Source organism: Dendrobates tinctorius, unplaced genomic scaffold (genome assembly GCF_039654945.1).
Source record: "Dendrobates tinctorius isolate UK_male_01 unplaced genomic scaffold, ASM3965494v1 ptg000132l, whole genome shotgun sequence".
Classification (NCBI taxonomy): Eukaryota; Metazoa; Chordata; class Amphibia; order Anura; family Dendrobatidae; genus Dendrobates; species Dendrobates tinctorius.
The window spans coordinates 4210655-4229806 of NW_027361800.1; the positions used below are offsets into that span (position 1 = coordinate 4210655).

At 44.5% G+C, this 19152-nt stretch overlaps 1 protein-coding gene across 1 annotated transcript in view; it reads left to right on the forward strand.

Moving 5' to 3' along the window:
* The first annotated feature begins 967 nt into the window (after positions 1 to 967).
* Positions 968 to 19152, forward strand: part of PTBP1 (polypyrimidine tract binding protein 1) — a 35551-nt gene continuing 17366 nt past the window's right edge. The window contains exons 1-5 of the mRNA XM_073543390.1: positions 968 to 1093; positions 3272 to 3302; positions 9540 to 9609; positions 14700 to 14872; positions 15228 to 15374. Coding sequence (XP_073399491.1) covers positions 1086 to 1093; positions 3272 to 3302; positions 9540 to 9609; positions 14700 to 14872; positions 15228 to 15374 — 429 coding nt within the window. The 5' untranslated portion in view covers positions 968 to 1085. The remainder of the gene's footprint in view (positions 1094 to 3271; positions 3303 to 9539; positions 9610 to 14699; positions 14873 to 15227; positions 15375 to 19152) is intronic.

A 19152-nucleotide genomic window follows, 5' to 3' on the forward strand; every position in this document is an offset into this window, starting at 1 on the left:
CCGCCCCCTGCCTCCGCCGGTAGCTCCGCCTACTGGCGCATGACGCTGCATGCGCCCAACGTCCCCTATCTTTATCATTGGGGGCGCAGGCCGTGCGCAGTATGCATTTGGCGGCGCATGCGCCTTTTTGACGGTGCGCCGACCTGCGCCAAACGCAATCTGCTGCAGTTTGGTTGCGCCAGCGTACCGTCAAAAAGGCGCATGCGCCGCCAAACGCATACTGCGCACGGCCTGCGCCCCCAGTGATAAAGATAGGGGACGCAGGGCGCATGCAGCGTCATGCGCCGGTAGGCTGAGCTACCGGCGGGGGCAGGGCTTAGCAGCGGCCGTGCGCAGGCCGTCGCTGCGCTCAAAAACGCTAGTGTGAAACTAGCCTAAGGCCGGTTTCACATTTGCGCTGCAACTGCCTGCGCACGGCGGCTGCTAAGCCCCGCCCCCTGCCCCCCCATCAGGTCATCGCCGCCTACTAGCGCACATGGGCACTTGCGATCTGCACACCCTATCTTTAGCAGCGCACAAAAGCGCAAATGTGAAACCAGCCTAATACCCGGCACTCGGGATGCGGCCGCATAGAAATACATGGTGCTGCATGCTCCGCTCCTGAGTGCTGGCGGCACTGCCGGGTAGTCACACGTGAGGCTCAGCCGTACTCCTCGCATGTGTGATCCGGCCTAAGCCAACTTGTAGCCACTGCTTACTTTCTCCTCCACCAGCGTCCTACAAAAACTGAGGCACCCTTCCTTCTCCACCTGTACATTACCAAGGAAACAAGCAGCCTAGCTGTTACCACAACAGCACGCACAACTACCACATCGCAGCCGCCCGGGCAAGCTCGCTGCTCCGTGACTACTTCCCGTGTAACAGCGCCGAGTGACGCACCTCGGCTTGGCGGGAACGCTGGGGGCGGTGCCTGCTCTCCTAGCCCCGCCTTCCGCCTTGCCATGCAGCTCCAGCGTCCAATAGACGCGGCTGCCTCTGCGTCATCAGTCCGGGCGCCATTTTAAGACTCTATATGAGGCGGTCGCTGAGAGTTCTTTACTTATTACAGCGCCTCCTCTCCAGCCCGGGTGGTTCTCGAGTGTGTCATGGAAGGGTGAGTAGTGGCACCTGGGGCGTTCACCTAGGCTCCGCAGTGTAGGGGGAATGTGGCTGGGCTGCTACCTGGAACTTTGGGAAACTTGCGTGAGTGGAGGAGGTACACGGCGTGTGTGGCGATGATGTGGCGTGGGATTAACCCTTCCGGCCCATGGTTTCGCCTACGTGTTGCGCTGCACTCGGCCGTGGAGGCGCCCCCCAGCGGGTGTCTGGAGGCTGCCCGGGCACTAGCAGGCTCGGCTGCTGCCGGGCGCCCCTCGTACTGTGGTATCCCACCGGGCTGGAGGTGGCTGCCCCCCCAGGCAGGGCACGGAGCTGGGGTGGGGCCCGGAGTGCTGCTTACTCACATCCTGCCGCCGGCCCGGAGGTTGGGCAACTCCCGCATTCCTCAGCCTTTGTGTCTCCTGAGCGCAGAACCAGTCTGACTGGCGACTGACAAAGCGCTTCCTGTAGGCGGGGGCAGCTGGGCCTCGGCGGCCTCACCTGTGTACCCCCGCAGGCCGGATTACCCACCCCCCACTAGTGCTCCTCCACTGATCCTGGAAGTATACTTCTCTTCCTGGGTCCACCCCCCCCCCCCCCCCCCCAACATCTATGCAAACTCCCACTCCAAGCAGCTAATTAGCATGGAATTAAGCTTTTCCTTGTGACGCTGGCCAATCAGTACATGGCAGTGTTCAGAGCTGCATGGTGTATGCCCAGCTGAAGGCAAGTTTTTCCCTACTGTAACTGGGGGAGGGGGGGGGGGTCGTCCCATTGGTGGAGGAGCACAGCAGAAAAAGCTACTCTCGAATCCGTGGAGCAGTGCTAATTGGAGGATGTATGGTCCTGATGCCAGGTGTCCCCAAATAAGTGCCATTCCCTTCCACAGTGCCCTCCTCGCTGCTCAGAGCTGTGTTGGTAATAATGCAGCACCAGTGTGCCAGCCTCTGCTCACCGCAGCAGCCCGAGCCTCCACTGGGCACTGACTGGAGACCGGGACTAGTAGCTTGGAGCACCGCCCTGGGCTACAGCAAGGTGCCTGACTCCCCCACAGCCCAGGAGGCAGCCACAGTACAGAGGATACACTTGGCCACTCGTCGCATAGCCTACCCTCCAAGGATGTTGTATTTGCAGTGTTTGTGTCGTGCAAATGGTAATGGCAGCTGCAGAAAAATTCATACAAGTTTTAAAGTCTTGTAGTTTTAAAATAAACGCCTGGACAGCAATACAAATAAGCATTGCAGCACACTCCATGTACCTGTAAGTAATTCTTACCAGAAGCTTTAAGAGCCCAGGTACCCTGCATTTCACAGATAAATGAAGGAGAATCTGTCTCCACCTTGGACACATCTATTGATACGGGCACACAGGTTCTAGAATACTTAAATGGTCTTGCCTGTATGCCTCACATCTGCATTCCCATGCAGAAATCCTTTGTTAATGTGTTCTTCTGTTCTATGGGGTGTGCGGGTCTTCATTTGCATATCTGTTGCCTCCCATCCATGTCACACTGCCCTGTGATGTCTCCTGTTGTCCTGCAGTTGTGAGATTCCATGTTGCTTTTGTGCCCAGAAGTAATGTGGGACTTCTACAAGACATCACAGGGTACTGTCATGCTGTTGGAAGGTGGCACCACATGCCCCATAGCTTGGATTAACACATTGGCACAAAGGATTGAAGATGTCTGCCTGAGAACACAAATGAGGCATACAGTCGAGACTAAGGCCTCTTTCACACTTCAGTTTTTTACAATCAGTCACAATCCGCCAGGTTTTGAAAAAAAACGGATCCTCAATTTTTTTTTTTTTTGAGGATCCGTTTTTTTTCCCCATTGACTTGCATTAATGGCGGATTGTGACGGATTGCTGTCCGTTGCATCCGTTTTTTTTGAGGATCCGCCAAAAGTTGCTGTCCGTCACCATCCTCAAAGATTTCAAAACAGAGCTTGTAACGTTTTTTTTTTTTCCTCTGGCGGATCCTCCAGACACTCATTTAACCCCAAATTCTTTCTGGGTGCCGGACCAAAAAAGTCTGTGTCTGTATCTTTTCCTGCAGCAGAAAGCAACATGTGAACAAGCCCTTAGTTTGAGGTGTCTGACCCATGGGTCGCCCACTGGTTGCCAGAATGTGCCTTCCCCCCCCCAACAACCGTGTAGTGCATGTCTCCCACCTAACTTATGGACTTCTTTTACAGCATTGTTCAAGACATTACAGTTGGTACTAAGGTAAGAGCAATTTCCTGTCCTAATGTATGTTATGGCGCAGAAACTACCGTAAGTCTGTTTCTTGTTGGTCTTTAGCAGTGCCAATCTTGGCTAATGAGTGACCCTTGTGGGGTGTTCAATGTCCTGTAAAACGCAGTTGTAGGTTTACATTGTAGCCCTGACTTTATACCACAAAGCTGTTTTTTACTTGGAGTGAGGTTGTCATGACCTAGGATGGTTGCCATGGCATTAGTAATGATCACCCTTGGTTACCTGCCAAGAATGTGCTCTGAAATGCCTGTCTTCTATGGTTATCGGGTGCAGCATGTGGCCCTTAGTTTACTATGCCTTAAAACGTGGGCAAACAGTATTGATTTCTGGATGTTGCCAAAATCACCGCCTGATCCTATTGCATGTAGATAATTGTATATTCTTCCTTCTAATCTCAGATGTGGTCCTGTCTTGTGTACTTGCTGCTTAAAGTTTAGACTCTCTCAACAAATTACTGGCACCTTTCTAGAATATAGTTACAAGGTGGGGTTTGGGATTAAAAAGCACTTGCAGCATAAACTTGTAATGTTAATGCTTGCTTAATTGGGTGCATTATTCATGAGTAATTGGATGTCTTGGTCCTGTACTAAAATGTTACCACTCTGCCTGGAGGTCCGCTTTGATAATAAGGACAGTCTCTGCAGTCCCAAAAAATTAAGTTTGCACAAGTAACTAGGATTTGGAGAGTCATTTAGTACATCGGGGATCAAAAATTGAGCAGACTACTTGTTTTCATCTCTTTGTGCACTATTCATAAGTTATCTGCTCTGATTTGGATCTCTGATGTACCACAACTGTTCAAATTCTTCATGCCTACAGCATCTTGAGTTGACTAAAGGTCAGTGTGCCAAGGATCAAAGAAACTGACCTCTGGTCACTTGGTAAATTGTATAGCCAAGAACAAGCAGATAACTTGAATAACGCACACATTAAGGCTGAGTTCACACGTTGTGGTTTTTTTTTTTTTTTTGCATTTTCGCGGTGGTTTTAAACACACAATTTTGCTGCGAAAACGCAAGAAATAAGCATCCCATGCAATCCTATGGGATTCCGCAATGCTGTGCTAATGCTGCTGATTTTTCTGTGGTGGAATTGCTTCGCGGTAAAAAAACATGTTCATTAATTTAGCGGAATCGCGGCAATTCCACCCACATAGTAATGCATTGTTCTGCTTACTTTCCGCGTGTGGCTGTGCCCACCATGCAAAAAGTAAGCAGAACATTTGCGGATGGTACCCACGGTCTGGAGGAGACTGTCCTCCACGCTCTGAGTACCATATCCCTGTAAAAAATATAATTAAATAAAAAATATTATTCTCACCTTCCGGCATCCCGCACAGTCTTCCCACGAGGTCTCCATGCTCCCGGTCCCAGTAATCCTTTGCGAGAATGACCGCAATGTCGCGATCTCGCAGGAGTGTGACATCTCACGGTCATTCTCGCAAAGGATTACTGGGATGCTGGAAGGTGAGAACAATATTTTTTATTTTATTTTTTTTTTACATTTTCTTTTACTACTGATGCTGCATAGGAAGCCTCAATAGTAAAAAGTTGGTCACACTTGTCAAACACTATGACGAGTGTGAACCAACCTGTCAATCAGTTCTCCAAGCGATGCTCCAGATTGCTAGTTTTTTCGTGGGAATTTAAAATGCGATTTTTCCCGCAGAATAGAATTCCAGAATTCTTGCGGTAACTTCCGCGAGAGTTCTGCTACGTGTTAATGTAGCCTAAAGGGTTTGGGGGTGTTCGCAAAAACAAGTATGCACCGAATAGATAACTTATTGATCTGTTGGGATCAGTGCCAGTTGGCAGATTTGACACTTCTATCCACATTAGAATGGAGTCTGTATCCTCCACACTATTCATTCTCTGTGGGTCAGCTGAGAGCTGCCCTCTTACTGGAGAACCCCTTTAAATGGAATCTGTTGCAAGAGAAAAACACTGAATTGCAGTTAGTGGACCATTGAAAGTTTGCGTACAGGTACTCAACCCAAACTTAAGTCCAGAGTGCAGTTTGGGTGCTAGAACAGTACACGAACCTTCAACCATAACTGTTAAAATGGGCGCCTGAACTGGGGTGCTGTTACTGCTGCTATAGATGAGTGACTGAAAGCTTGCCAGTGCCATGCCTGTTACTGGTACCCAAATGCTACTGGTAGGAATGAATTTAATTTCATCCTGGCAGTGGTAGTCTAAGTGCTGGCACTGGGGTTAACCTGCAGATTCAGAATGCCACTAATCTGCAAGTTAATAGCATTTTCAAATGACAACAGGTTCCCTTTAAAGGGAATCTGTCACCTCATTTTAGCACTATAAACTGCAGCCACTGCCATCAGGGGCATTCTGTAATGCTGTAGATAAGCCCCCGATGTAACCCGAAAGATAAGAAAAACAGGTTAGATTATACTTATGGGGGGCGGAGTTGGGTGCAGTTGGTGTTGTGGTCCAGTCCGGCGCCTCCCATCTCCCAGAATGCTGTAGATAAGCCCCTGATGGTGGTGGCCCCAGCTGATAGGGCTAAAATGGGGTGACAGATCCCCTTTAAGCAAATTAACACTAATATTCACCTTTACAAACACTTATAATTATGGGAGTGATTCTCTAGCTTTTCCACTCCCTCCAATGTTTGGGAGTGTCTGCTTAACTGCAGTCATAAGCAAGCTTTGGAATTCTGCCCCACCCTGCATTTATTGAAGGTTTCTTTCCTAGGTGTAGTCTATAGTCTTTTGTGTTCATTTACAGGCAGGAATAATAGTATAAAGTGTACTGCCTCAGGTTTTTCACCTAGCACCTATTGGGACTAGTTTTGACCTCACAAGGTATTTGTTTCAAATGCTTGCCTGTTTTATACAGCCCTCATTATTAGTGGGTGGCTTAGTTGAGAAAAAAAAAGTCAAGCCTTTACCAGATGTAGCTAGAACTAAGCTGAATCCAAATGGAATCTCCCTCTTAATAAACACCCTCTACTGGTGCATCAAGTTTTTTCCTTCTGTGGAGACAAAATATATTCCATGGTATGCTTTTAGTATTAAACATCAAAAGAAAATATTCCATGATGGTACAGAGTTACAAGTACTATACTAATGTAAAGTCTGCTAGTTGTAATGAGTTTTGGTTTTGTTGGTATCTAGCTGTGCCATGAACAGCTTCTAGTAGCAGTAGCCACCTTTCATTCTCAGAGCTGTGCATACATAATTTTCTAATGTACACTTGTGCAATGCTGCTCTTTTCCTTATACATAATTTACAATTTACACATTTAAAATGTGTGCTTTAGGTTGCATTCACATGAGCCTATTTCATGGTCTGCACACGAACCATAATGCCTGTTCTGAGTATTGCTGTAAGGATACGAACAGTGAAATGAATGTGAACCCAGCCTTAGTAGTAGCATGTACAAGGGCTGCAGGACGTTTACCATAAAGTAGATGAGGCAGCTTGTGAAGTATACATAGTGTGCTAGACTGAGTAGTATTATACTTTACTCATTTTACAATGGAACCTTGCAATGTTAACTGATACTTATAAGATTTTGACTGAAGTTGCAGTATCCATGTCATCACTTCGTAACGTGAACCTAACTAGTAATCAGGAGAGTGGGTGCTCTTAAAGGGAACATGTCACCAGGTTTAACCAATATGAATTAAAGCCTCCACTTTTCAGGCCTGATATACAGCATTTTAATATGCTGTATTTGTCCCCAACCTGACCTTCAAGACAAGAAAAGCCTTTTTTACTCACCTATTGGGCAGTCGGGTCCGATGGGCATTGCTGGTCTGTCATCTGCCTCCTTGTTCCGTGTGGCTTACTTGTCCCTACATCATCCACTGTCTGGAAGAAAAAAGTTGTCGGATCACACAGCTCAATCAAAAACAGTTCTTTATTTCACACCATCATAAAAATTTGTAGATATATCCACAAATAGATTAAAAGAAAAAGCCAGAAACGTGTCAGAATGTGACTCAGTCCTTAAGGCCCTGTCACACATAGCGAGATTGCTGATTTTGTGACGCATCAGCGACCGCACACCCCCACCCCCCTGCCGGGTATCGCTGATTGTGAGCTTTTTTTTTTTTTTGATTGTTGGTCTCCCGCTGGCTAGCACGCATCGCTGTGTGGCAGCGGGGAGACGAACGATCAGCGAGCTCCCAGCGCTGTAAGCAGACGCTGGGAGCTGGTATCCAAGGTAAGTTTCGGGTAACTAAGCATCGCATGTTTAGTTACCCAACATTTACCTTGGATACCAGCTCCCAGCGTGAGCTCGCTGGTATCCAAGGCACACAGCAGGTAACTAAGGCCGGTTTCACATTAGCGCTTTTTCAGCGTGCGCACGGCCGGGGGTAGCTCCGCCCCCGAGCCGGCTCTCTGCCCGGCGTGCCCGCCCCTTGCTTGTAGCGCCGCCTACTAGCGGACAGCGGCGCCTGCGATCGGCGCACCCTATCTTTAGCATAGGGTGCGCAGGCCGTGCGCTAGTTGCGCTTTGACCTGTGCTGCGCACTTTTGACGGTGCGCCGTGCGCGCCAAAATCCAAAAAGTTTGATTTTGGCGCGCACGGCGCACCGTCAAAAGTGCGCAGCACAGGTCAAAGCGCAACTAGCGCACGGCCTGCGCACGATCTGCGCACCCTATGCTAAAGATGGGGTGCGCCGATCACAGGCGCCGCTGTCCGCTAGTAGGCGGCGCTACAAGCAAGGGGCGGGCGGGGCGGGCACGCCGGGCAGAGAGCCGGCTCGGGGGCGGAGCTACCCCCGGCCGTGCGCGCGCTGAAAAAGCGCTAATGTGAAACCGGCCTAAGCAACGCATGCGCTTAGTTACCCGATATTTACCTTGGATACCAGCATCCTCGCTGGTCCTGATTGTTGGTGAGATCTGCCTGTTTGACAGCTCTCCAGCAATCATGATGCGATGCACCAGCGATCCTGACCAGGTCCTATCGCTGGTGCATCGTTTGGTGTGATGGGACCCTTAGTCATCATCCATTGTCCCTACATCATCCATTCTCACCAGCATCTTGCTCCTGCACTGGTGTACTTCTCTGCTCTGACTAGGGCAGAGAAAAGTACTGCAGTGTGCATGCAACAGGTCTTTCGCATTTCCCTGTGCATACGCACTGCAGTACTTTGCTCTGCCCTTGTCGGGGCAAAGTATGCGTGTTTAGGAGTGTGTTGCCAGGGAGACTGTGGATCATGTAGGGATTAGCCCTCTACATGATGGAGGATGGCATCGAAGGAAATACTAGACCATGACAGCAATACCTATTGGACTCAACCACTCTGTAGGTGAGTATAATAAAAGGTCTTTTTCTTGTCTTGCATGTTGGATTTTGGCACTTAGGCCAGGTTCATACTGCGTTAATGCAGTCTGTTCAATGCATAGTGTTGGACTGTTAATGCTATAGCATAACTCAATCGCATTATGCTATACCGCTAGCACAGATGCTTCATCTGCGCTAGCAGTGACAGACCCTTGGACGCTGCAGACCGCGTCTGAGGGTCTGTCACAGAATGATGGCACATCGCTAGCGCATACAGAATATGGCATGCGTTAGTGATGCGCTCGGTAATGGGAGTGAATGGCAGCGTTAACGGATTGCATTAACGCAGTATGAACCCAGCCTTATACAGTACTCTAATATGCTGTATATCAGGGCAGAAAGGTGGTATGGTCTCTCTCCGCAGTCAAGCCTGCCTGCTTGTAGATTAACCCCATATATCTGCAGGTTAATAGTGTTAGTTCTGGTGACGGGTTCCCTTTAAAGCGGGTGCCTGGGAATCTCTGGTGAAGGTGATGCAGTTCTAAACCATGAAGCCATCCCTTCATTCTCAACTATAGTTTGATGTTCAGATAATTATGTGATTGCATGTTGCTAGAATCTGCCATCACTATATGTACAGCAGGGCTTTGCCCACCTGTAGAAGTTTTCTTGCCCATTCTCAATCAGTTTCTGATAAGGTGGGGGTGAACACACATCAACTTGACTACTTGAATTAGTAAATGTCGTGTTTTTTTTCTTCATTCCTAGTACTTCATTGTTCTGTCACACTTAAGTTTCACTTTTACATTCATTGTGATTTTTTTTATACTTAATGCATAGAATAGTAAGTTTTCACTTTTGCAAGTTTAAAATTTCAAAATATGCATTACTCCACAGTAATTTCTTTAGCGTTTTATTGTGTTGCTAACTTGCACTACTTTTATTCTTCCAGCGGGGATCTGACGAACTTTTCTCTTGTGTTACTAACGGACCTTTTATCATGAGCAGCTCTGCTTCTGCAGGTAAAGTTTCTTCTTTGGTGTGGCTTCCTGGCTTTATTTTACTCATTTCCAATTCACTTATGAAGGGCTCTTGCAATGACCTGTCAATAGCTGCAGGGAATATGGTGCGGACAGAATCCTTTGCCAAAACACTACTTTACAGTAGTAAAGGAATGTGATACCATGAAGACTTGGAGAATCTTGATATTTGAAGAGGGTCTTGTTCTGAAGTAACTTTTAATGCTTTAAAATATAATATATAAGCCAGGTAAAGATGCCAGAGGAATTTAAAGCTGCAATTTTTCTTCAATGAAATGGGTTTAGGGAGTTAACACAGCAACTCTTTCACATTATGGATGTCCAAATACTTTTATCACTTAAAACTACTGTATGACACTTGTTTAGAGTTACATTGTACAATTATTGCTAGTTGAAAACTACCGTATATACGCAAGTATAAGCCGAGGCACCTCATTTTGCCACAAAAAACTGGGAAAACTTACTGACTCGAGTATAAGCCTAGGGAGGAAAATGCAGCAGCTACTGGTAAACTTCAAGAATAAAAATGGATACCGATAAAAGTAAAGTTAATTGAGACATCAGTAGGTTAAATGTTTGAATATCCATATTGAATCAGGAGCCCCATATAATGCCCCATACCATTCATGATGGGCCCCATAAGAAGCTCAATATTAAAATACGCCCCACATTATGCTGCACCAAGGTTAGAGATGGCCTCATAAGATGTCCATATTAATATACACTCCATATAATGCTGCATAAGAGGTTAATGATCCCCATAAGATGCTCAATATTAAAATGGGCTCCATATAATGCTGCTACAAGTAAAAAAACATACTAGTCGCTGACTGCTGCTCCTCAGCGTCGCTGGCTCTCTGCAGTGACTGTTCAGGCAGAGGGCGTGCACTAAACACATCATTGCGCCCTCTGACCTGAATGTCAGTCAGAGGACCCGGAAGACAGAGCGCTGCTGTGTAATGGGGACAGGTGAATATCGTGTGGTGTTTTCAGCACACAAAATGTGCTGAAAATCTGTATGTACAGTAAGTAAAATACCATGCAATATCTAAGATTGTAAACTGTCTGCATTATATAAAAAAATTGCTACTACAGCTTTTATACTTTCTATTACTTTCTATTTGTACAAGCATGTCTCAGGCTCAAGATGCATTTTTTTTATTGTTTTCGTGGTGTTTTATGCGCAGAAATGCTCTAAAAACTCATTGCAATACTAAAGCAAGGTAATGCAATGACAATCCTGGTGTGTTGGGCGTCCTCCCATCCCACTCCAGACACCGAAGACTTGAATAGGTAGAAAATTATTGAACTGGTTCAGCAAAGACCGCTGACCCACAGGGTCCATTACTTCCATAAGTCCTTAGGCTATGTGCATACGTTGCAGATTTGCGTGAGGAAATTTCTGCAGTTTCTGCATCTCTTGGCAGAAAATGCAGTGGAAAATGTGTGTTTTTTGATGCAGATTTTCATGCTGTTTCGTATGGATTTACAAAACTACATAGAGCTATAAATAAAATATTTAAAAAAAAAAAAGTGGTCCATTTCCATGTTCAACCTTTTTCATTCTCCATTGGAGAGCATAATACATGCAGTGTTCAAATTTATAATGTTTACACACAAATAAGTCAATAAGTGAGTATTATATATTTATGTATATATATATAATTTTTATTTTTTTTTTTACCTAGTCCAAGGTATAGTAATGACCATGTGTCATCTAGCTACCCTCACTAAAAAAAAGCACATAGAGTTAAATAAAGACACATGAAGTCTGAGTGAAATTCAATCTGTTTTTCAAAAAAACGTAAAAAAAAAAATTGCATGGGCTACTGCATAATTTTCATAAACGGCCTTGGGAAAGCTGAGGGCTGATATTAAAGTTCTAGGAAGAAGCCATTAACCATAAAGGTTCCCAGGCTATTAATATCAGCTCACAGCTGTTTGCTTAGCTTTTACTGGCTAGTTTACAGGGAACCCCAGAAAAAAAATTGACATGGGGGAACCCCCCCTATAAAATCGAACCAGCAAAGGCTAGGCACCTGTGGGCTGATATTAATAGCCTGGGAAGGGGCCATGTATATTTGCACCCCCCCCTTCACCATCAGCTCTCAGCCACTCGCGAAATGGCGCATCTTATAGATGCACCAATTCTGGCATTTAGCCTCACTCTTCCCACTTGCCCTGTAGCAGTGGCAAGTGGGTAATGTTTGTGGGGTTGATGTTGCCTTGTATTGGCAGGTGACATCAAGCCCACAGCTTAGTAATGGCAACTATCCATTACTAATCCTATAGTTCTATGGTAAATTAAACCATAGCCAGAGTAAAGTCCTTTATTTGAAATAATCAGACTTATTTATTGAATTTTAATTACTTGCATACCCTTGATCTCCTGCAACAAAAATAAAATAAACCAACATAATACTATCTTGTCTGCTGTAATCCATTTAATCGTGTCCCACGGTGATCTCAATGGATTACGTAAGTAATGTTAATCAATGACATTCCTGAATTGTTGTGCACATGCTGCAGAAATTTGAATCTTATTTGCAGCGTTTTATTTTCTGCAGCATGTCAATTTGTGGATCTGCAACACTTCTGCACCCATTGACTTAGGCTAGTTTCGCACTAGCGTATGGCTGAGTTGCGGAGGGACGCGTACTTCCTGTGAAGCTCCGCCAATGGCCGCACCTCCTCCCATCAGCTCCGCCTACCACAGCGTGCGTACCCTTTCTATAGCATTGGGTACACAGGCTAAGGTAGGCATAGCTGACGGGAGCAGGTGGAGCTTCAGAGTAAGTTTGCAGCCCTCTGCACCTCAGCCATACGCTTGTGTGAAACTAGACTAAGTCAAATGCTGAGAAAACAAAACACAAAACAAATATCCTGGAATAAAAAAGTAAAAAAAAAAATATTGCAAAAATTGCATGAAGGTAGTAATAATAGTAATAATAAGGGTATTTAGTTAACATAATTTTGATCAAAATAATGTAGAAGCCATCCCGCCACGTCACGGCAACCCTTGTGGGACAGTCCTAACTCTTGTATTTAAAACCTTTCCACTTGTCAAGTGACGTAAATGTGAACAAGGACAGAGGGACTGAACCACCAGTAATAGTATAGGCCAGACAGGATGGATTTTCCAACTCAGAAACAGGGCGGTCACACCCTTATATGCACAGAATGCACAATGAAACAAATGAGAAACTGGATCTGAGCAGAAAAAGTAAATTAATGTGCATGCAAAATGTAATTGCATATGAACACATGACCTTTACACAGAGAAAACAAAACACAAAACAAATATCCTGGAATAAAAAAGTAAAAAAAAATATTGCAAAAATTGCATGAAGGTAGTAATAATAGTAATAATAAGGGTATTTAGTTAACATAATTTTGATCAAAATAATGTAGAAGCCATCCCGCCACGTCACGGCAACCCTTGTGGGACAGTCCTAACTCTTGTATTTAAAACCTTTCCACTTGTCAAGTGACGTAAATGTGAACAAGGACAGAGGGACTGAACCACCAGTAATAGTATAGGCCAGACAGGATGGATTTTCCAACTCAGAAACAGGGCGGTCACACCCTTATATGCACAGAATGCACAATGAAACAAATGAGAAACTGGATCTGAGCAGAAAAAGTAAATTAATGTGCATGCAAAATGTAATTGCATATGAACACATGACCTTTACACAGAGAAAACAAAACACAAAACAAATATCCTGGAATAAAAAAGTAAAAAAAAAATATTGCAAAAATTGCATGAAGGTAGTAATAATAGTAATAATAAGGGTATTTAGTTAACATAATTTTGATCAAAATAATGTAGAAGCCATCCCGCCACGTCACGGCAACCCTTGTGGGACAGTCCTAACTCTTGTATTTAAAACCTTTCCACTTGTCAAGTGACGTAAATGTGAACAAGGACAGAGGGACTGAACCACCAGTAATAGTATAGGCCAGACAGGATGGATTTTCCAACTCAAACAGGGCGGTCACACCCTTATATGCACAGAATGCACAATGAAACAAATGAGAAACTGGATCTGAGCAGAAAAAGTGTGTAAAGGTCATGTGTTCATATGCAATTACATTTTGCATGCACATTAATTTACTTTTTCTGCTCAGATCCAGTTTCTCATTTGTTTCATTGTGCATTCTGTGCATATAAGGGTGTGACCGCCCTGTTTCTGAGTTGGAAAATCCATCCTGTCTGGCCTATACTATTACTGGTGGTTCAGTCCCTCTGTCCTTGTTCACATTTACGTCACTTGACAAGTGGAAAGGTTTTAAATACAAGAGTTAGGACTGTCCCACAAGGGTTGCCGTGACGTGGCGGGATGGCTTCTACATTATTTTGATCAAAATTATGTTAACTAAATACCCTTATTACTATTATTACTACCTTCATGCAATTTTTGCAATATTTTTTTTTACTTTTTTATTCCAGGATATTTGTTTTGTGTTTTGTTTTCTCTGTGTAAAGGTCATGTGTTCATATGCAATTACATTTTGCATGCACATTAATTTACTTTTTCTGCTCAGATCCAGTTTCTCATTTAAGTCAAATGCTGCAGATCCACAAATTGACATGCTGCAGAAAATAAAACACTGCAAATTGAAATTTCTGCAGCGTGTGCACAATTCAGGAATGTCATTGATTAACATTACTTATCCATTGTGTTTTTTGAAGCATTTACGTGTGGGGGAAACAATGTGGAAAAACAACAAATCTGCAACGTGTGCACATAGCCTTAGGGTTTTTGTACTGTACCTTCAGTGCACTATTGATGCATGTCAGATTAATAAAAGCAAGGATGTGAGAATAAAAACCTGCTCTGCTCATTGCCATGTAGTGGTAGTCAGCAGATGGATGCCTTAACTGGCTTGATGCTTGGGTTTCTGCCGCACTTCAAAAAACACGATGGGGTGTTTGGCTTCATGTGACATTGTGCTGTTCTCTTGTAAATTTGAATTGACTGCAGTCTTGTTGCCTTTGCTTACTGTATATGATGCCATATCTTGGTGTATGTAAATTTATATTAACTTTTATATATTTCTTTTAACAGCAAATGGAAATGACAGCAAAAAATTTAAAGGGGACAACAGATCTGTAGGAGTAGGTTCCAAAGTGATTCATGTCAGAAAGCTTCCAGTGGATGTTACAGAGGCTGAAGTTATAGCTCTTGGCCTTCCATTTGGAAAAGTGACTAATATTTTGATGTTAAAAGGCAAAAACCAGGTAAAACTGCTCATGAGGTTTTTTTGAGGGTTTGAGATATGGACCTAGTATGATGGTGGTTAATGTGCACCACCTACATGCACGACTTGGTGGTTAAAGTGTACAACAAACTTTATTTAAAAAAAAAAAAAAAAAAAAAATCCGCATTAATCATGCAGGTTTAGCCAAGCTTGCATGTTATCTCCTGCAGATAACACAAATTGGGCAATATATGTCCTCCATCAAACTGGCCTGATCCCTTTTGAAGCAGCCATGCATAGAAAATTGGTTCAGGCTGCTGTGTATATCCACTATTAGATTGTAATTGTCCCGATCATAAAATTCAAAATTTTATATTTTCATTTTTCTATTTAAGGCTTTCATAGAGATGAATTCAGAAGAAGCTGCTAATACAATGGTAAATTACTTTGCCACAGTTACACCAATACTCAGGAGTCAACCAATCTACATTCAGTTCTCCAACCACAAAGAACTGAAGACTGATAATTCTCCAAACCAAGCAGTAAGTCTGCCTATAGAAATGCAGGAAAGCTATGGTTGCTTTTAAGCATAATGGATGATTTTTTTTAATGTAAATTGAACCTCCACAAAAATCACTGTTTAACCCCTTTTTGACATGTGATAAATATATTGCGCACTATGTTCCTGCAAATCGCTGTTTGTGTATATGGTATGGTGATCGTCAAGTGCTGGTGTCAGCTCCAAGAGCTGATCTACCCCACCCCTCTGCAAGAACACTATGCTAACACTGATCATGGGCGTTCTGATGCCGTTTGTCAATATTGACCGACGCTACAGAGGGAGGGAGCTCCCTCTCTGCTCCCATCAGCACATTGACTCTGGGGAGTCCAACTGCAGGCTGAATGGTGGCCTGATCATCTTGCATGCCTGCTCAGAGCAGGATTTGAAATGCCTCCTCCCTGCATGTGAGATGTTAATCTAATGCTCTGGAATGCAGAAGCACTGCAGAGTATTAGGATACTTTCACACTAGCGGTTTTTGTGCTGCGCTCCATGCACAGTGCAAACGCATCAAGCGTTTTGTATGCACTTGCTTATGTTTTGCGCATGCCTGTTAACCAGTTTGACTCTAAAAACGCATGCATTTTTAAATGCTGACGTGCGCATGTCCTTGCGCACAGCAGCGTTCCCATAGACTGTAATGTGGTATTTGTGCGCATGCATTTTTTCACAGGTTGGGTGCACAGAAAATGCAACAGGGTGCGTCCGGCGCACACTGCAAAAAACGCATGCACACAAACGCATACAAACACTAGACAATACGCACCCATGTTAAACATAGGGGCGCATTGCGCATGTGTGCTCACGCATGCAGCACAAAAACACTAGTGTGAAACCAGCCTTAGATAAACTCAGTCATTAATGTTGATGTCTCATACTGGGAAAATGTAAAATGGTCAAACTGTAAAAAAAAACTTTTAAATATCACCAAAAAACAAAATAATTCACTACAATAAAAAAATTCTGAATTGCAGTTTTGTTCACTCTGCCTCCCAAAAATGGTATATAAAACCATAAACTCATCCAGCTCACGTAACTGCTATAATTTTTCCTTATTTTGGCTGTCTAAATATGGCGATTCAAAAACTTCATTTTGTAATAAAACATCTTTTAGTGTTTGACAGCACCCAAACATAAAAGCCTGATATAAATCTGTAATCCCACAAACCCCAAGAATTGTCGCCTAATCACTTATATCGCATGAACGGTGTAAAAAAAAAAAAAATCAATTCTTCACCTGCTGTGTTCTTCATTCTGCCTCCCAGAGATCTCAGTAAAGCTTTGCTCTCATTTTCCTGCTCTATGCTAAGTGTTTACACTAGGATTTCCATGTAAATCTTTGAAATACTTCAGATGGAACCCCCGCCAGAAGGTTCTCGGAGGCACTGCGGATGCCATTTGGCAGTGAGTCTCTTGGCGTGTATAAAAGCGCAGTCTGCAACAGTTCTGTGCACTTCTGAAAACGACACTACTGAACAGGCCACAAACCAGACACTACTGCCTCATTATAGTGATCCCTCAGTGATTTCATCTGATCAGTGTCACTCAGATTTAGATGGAAACCCTGATATAAGTGGTCAGAGTAGAGCACAGGATAAATGTGATTATTAAAAAAAGAACTCTGCTTCCACATGTTTGGCATATCTGTATCTATGACAGCCTGCCTTGCTTAAGGGTCCTTAAGCTGGTGACTAACATATGGTCACTACAACAGCAGTGTGCAATTTTCACTCGGCAACATCCACTGCTGCTTGTTTTTGGAAACCACCCATACAGTCAAAATAGTCACTATACCTGTATATAAACTCTAAAAGTAGTATAATATCCAAAATGGGGTCACTTGAGAGCAGATTGTTGTTCTAGCACTTGGGGGCTCTGTATATAAAGTCCGCAAACTATTCTAGCATAATCTAGACTCTCTCCGTCCAGAGGCTTGCTGTGTGGCTAAGCAGTACTGTACAGCCACGGTTGGGGTATTTCTACAGTCAGGAATTAAGGTGCCATCTTTACCTATTTTCCCATGTGAAAATGTAAAATCTGTCACAAAGTGTAGTTTTTCTTCACTGCCCAATGGTATAAAATTCTCTGACACCTGTGGGGTCAATATGATCACTGAACCCCTAGATTAATTGAACGGTGTACTTCGTAAAAGGTCACTTATGGGGGGGTGCTGCTGTTCTGGCACCTCAGGGACTCCACCTATGTGACATGGCACCCTCAAACCAGTCCAGCAAAACTTGCACTTCTGAGCTTGCCTTCCACAATCCATGAATTCCTGTGAAGCACCTGAAGGGTTAATAAACTTTAATGTGGTTTTGGAGCATCTTGAGGCGTGCTGTTTTAAAGTGGTGTCACTTTTGGGTGTTTTAAGTGTGCCAATGTGAAGTAGAAATGTGGGAGATGTTAGTTACTATCTAGTGACATAATGGATTTAAAGGCATATAAATGAAGCTAGCAAAATTTTCGCCAAACTTCCATCATTTCAAACATTTCATAATAAAGAAATTGCCACAGTCACGAAGTACTAGATCAAAAAAAAAATCTCGACTGGTGGGATCCGGGTGACAAGATTGGTGGACACACGGATGTTCGGGTACCAGAACAGTACCCGGACCCCATTCACTTGAATGGGGGCCCATACATCCAGTGTTTGCAACGATGTCATGTGCATGACAGTGCAGCAAACACTGCTTCTGATCAGCGGGGAAATCATCCCTGCGGTCAGACAGCATGAGTGGTCAGCTGTGATCGGAGGTATAAAGCTTGCCTCCAGTCAGTGGTGTAGCTGATGGGACTACAGCTCCCATCATCTGACACCTGCTGCCGCTAATCACAGCAAAAGCATGAGTGGCGGATGGGAGTATTCATTAGCCAGCTCCTGCACTGTAAGTAAATTTTTTTAAAAAAAGCCATCGTGAGTTCCCCGGTTATTTTCTTTTCATAACCAGCCAGGCAAAACTGCGTACCCTGCCGGTCTGAACTGTCGTGACCTTGGTGAGATCTGTGCTAGAACCATGAATTTTTCTCCTGGTGAAGTCAGTGTTTGGTGTTGGTGTCCGAACAGTAGGTTTTCAGTACAGACGCTGGACTGTTCGGGTTTGCCAATCTCTACTGGTCAGTTCCAGCTTTTATAACCATGCAAACTGAGACTGGTCAAAATAGTAAAAATTGGCCTGGTCAGGTAGGTTAAAACAGGCTGGGGGGTGAATGGGTGAAGGAATGCTTTCTGGCTGTAACTTCCTGAAGTGGAGTTGGTTTTCTTGATCTGGCATGCTTTATAGCTGGCCATGTGTGGGTAGTCTAGTTTGTATGTAAAAATGACTTTGAACAAATGTTAACCCCTTAGTGACCGAGCCAAATTGCAGCTTAAACTTTCTGACAAATGCCATACTATCCTGTCCAGGTGACCCGGGCCTGTATGACCGTGGATGGGATAGTATGTCATTGCGATTATCTGCGCTCACGGGCTAGTGCAGCTGATTCCGGCCAGGTGTCAGCGGATTATCACAGCCGACACCCAGCACTGTCAGGAGCGGTCACGGACCGCTCCGGCATATTGACCCCCGGCACAATGCAATCAAATATCGCAGTGTTCCGGGGCCATAGGGAAGAATTGTGCAGAGGAGCTCCCTGCATGCTTCCCTGAGACCCTCAGAACACTGTGTTCCAAGGGCTTTGCTCCCTGCAGGCCCCTGGATCCAAGATGGCCACGGAGCCTTCTGGGTCCTACAGGGAGGTGGCTTCTCAGTGCCTGCTGAA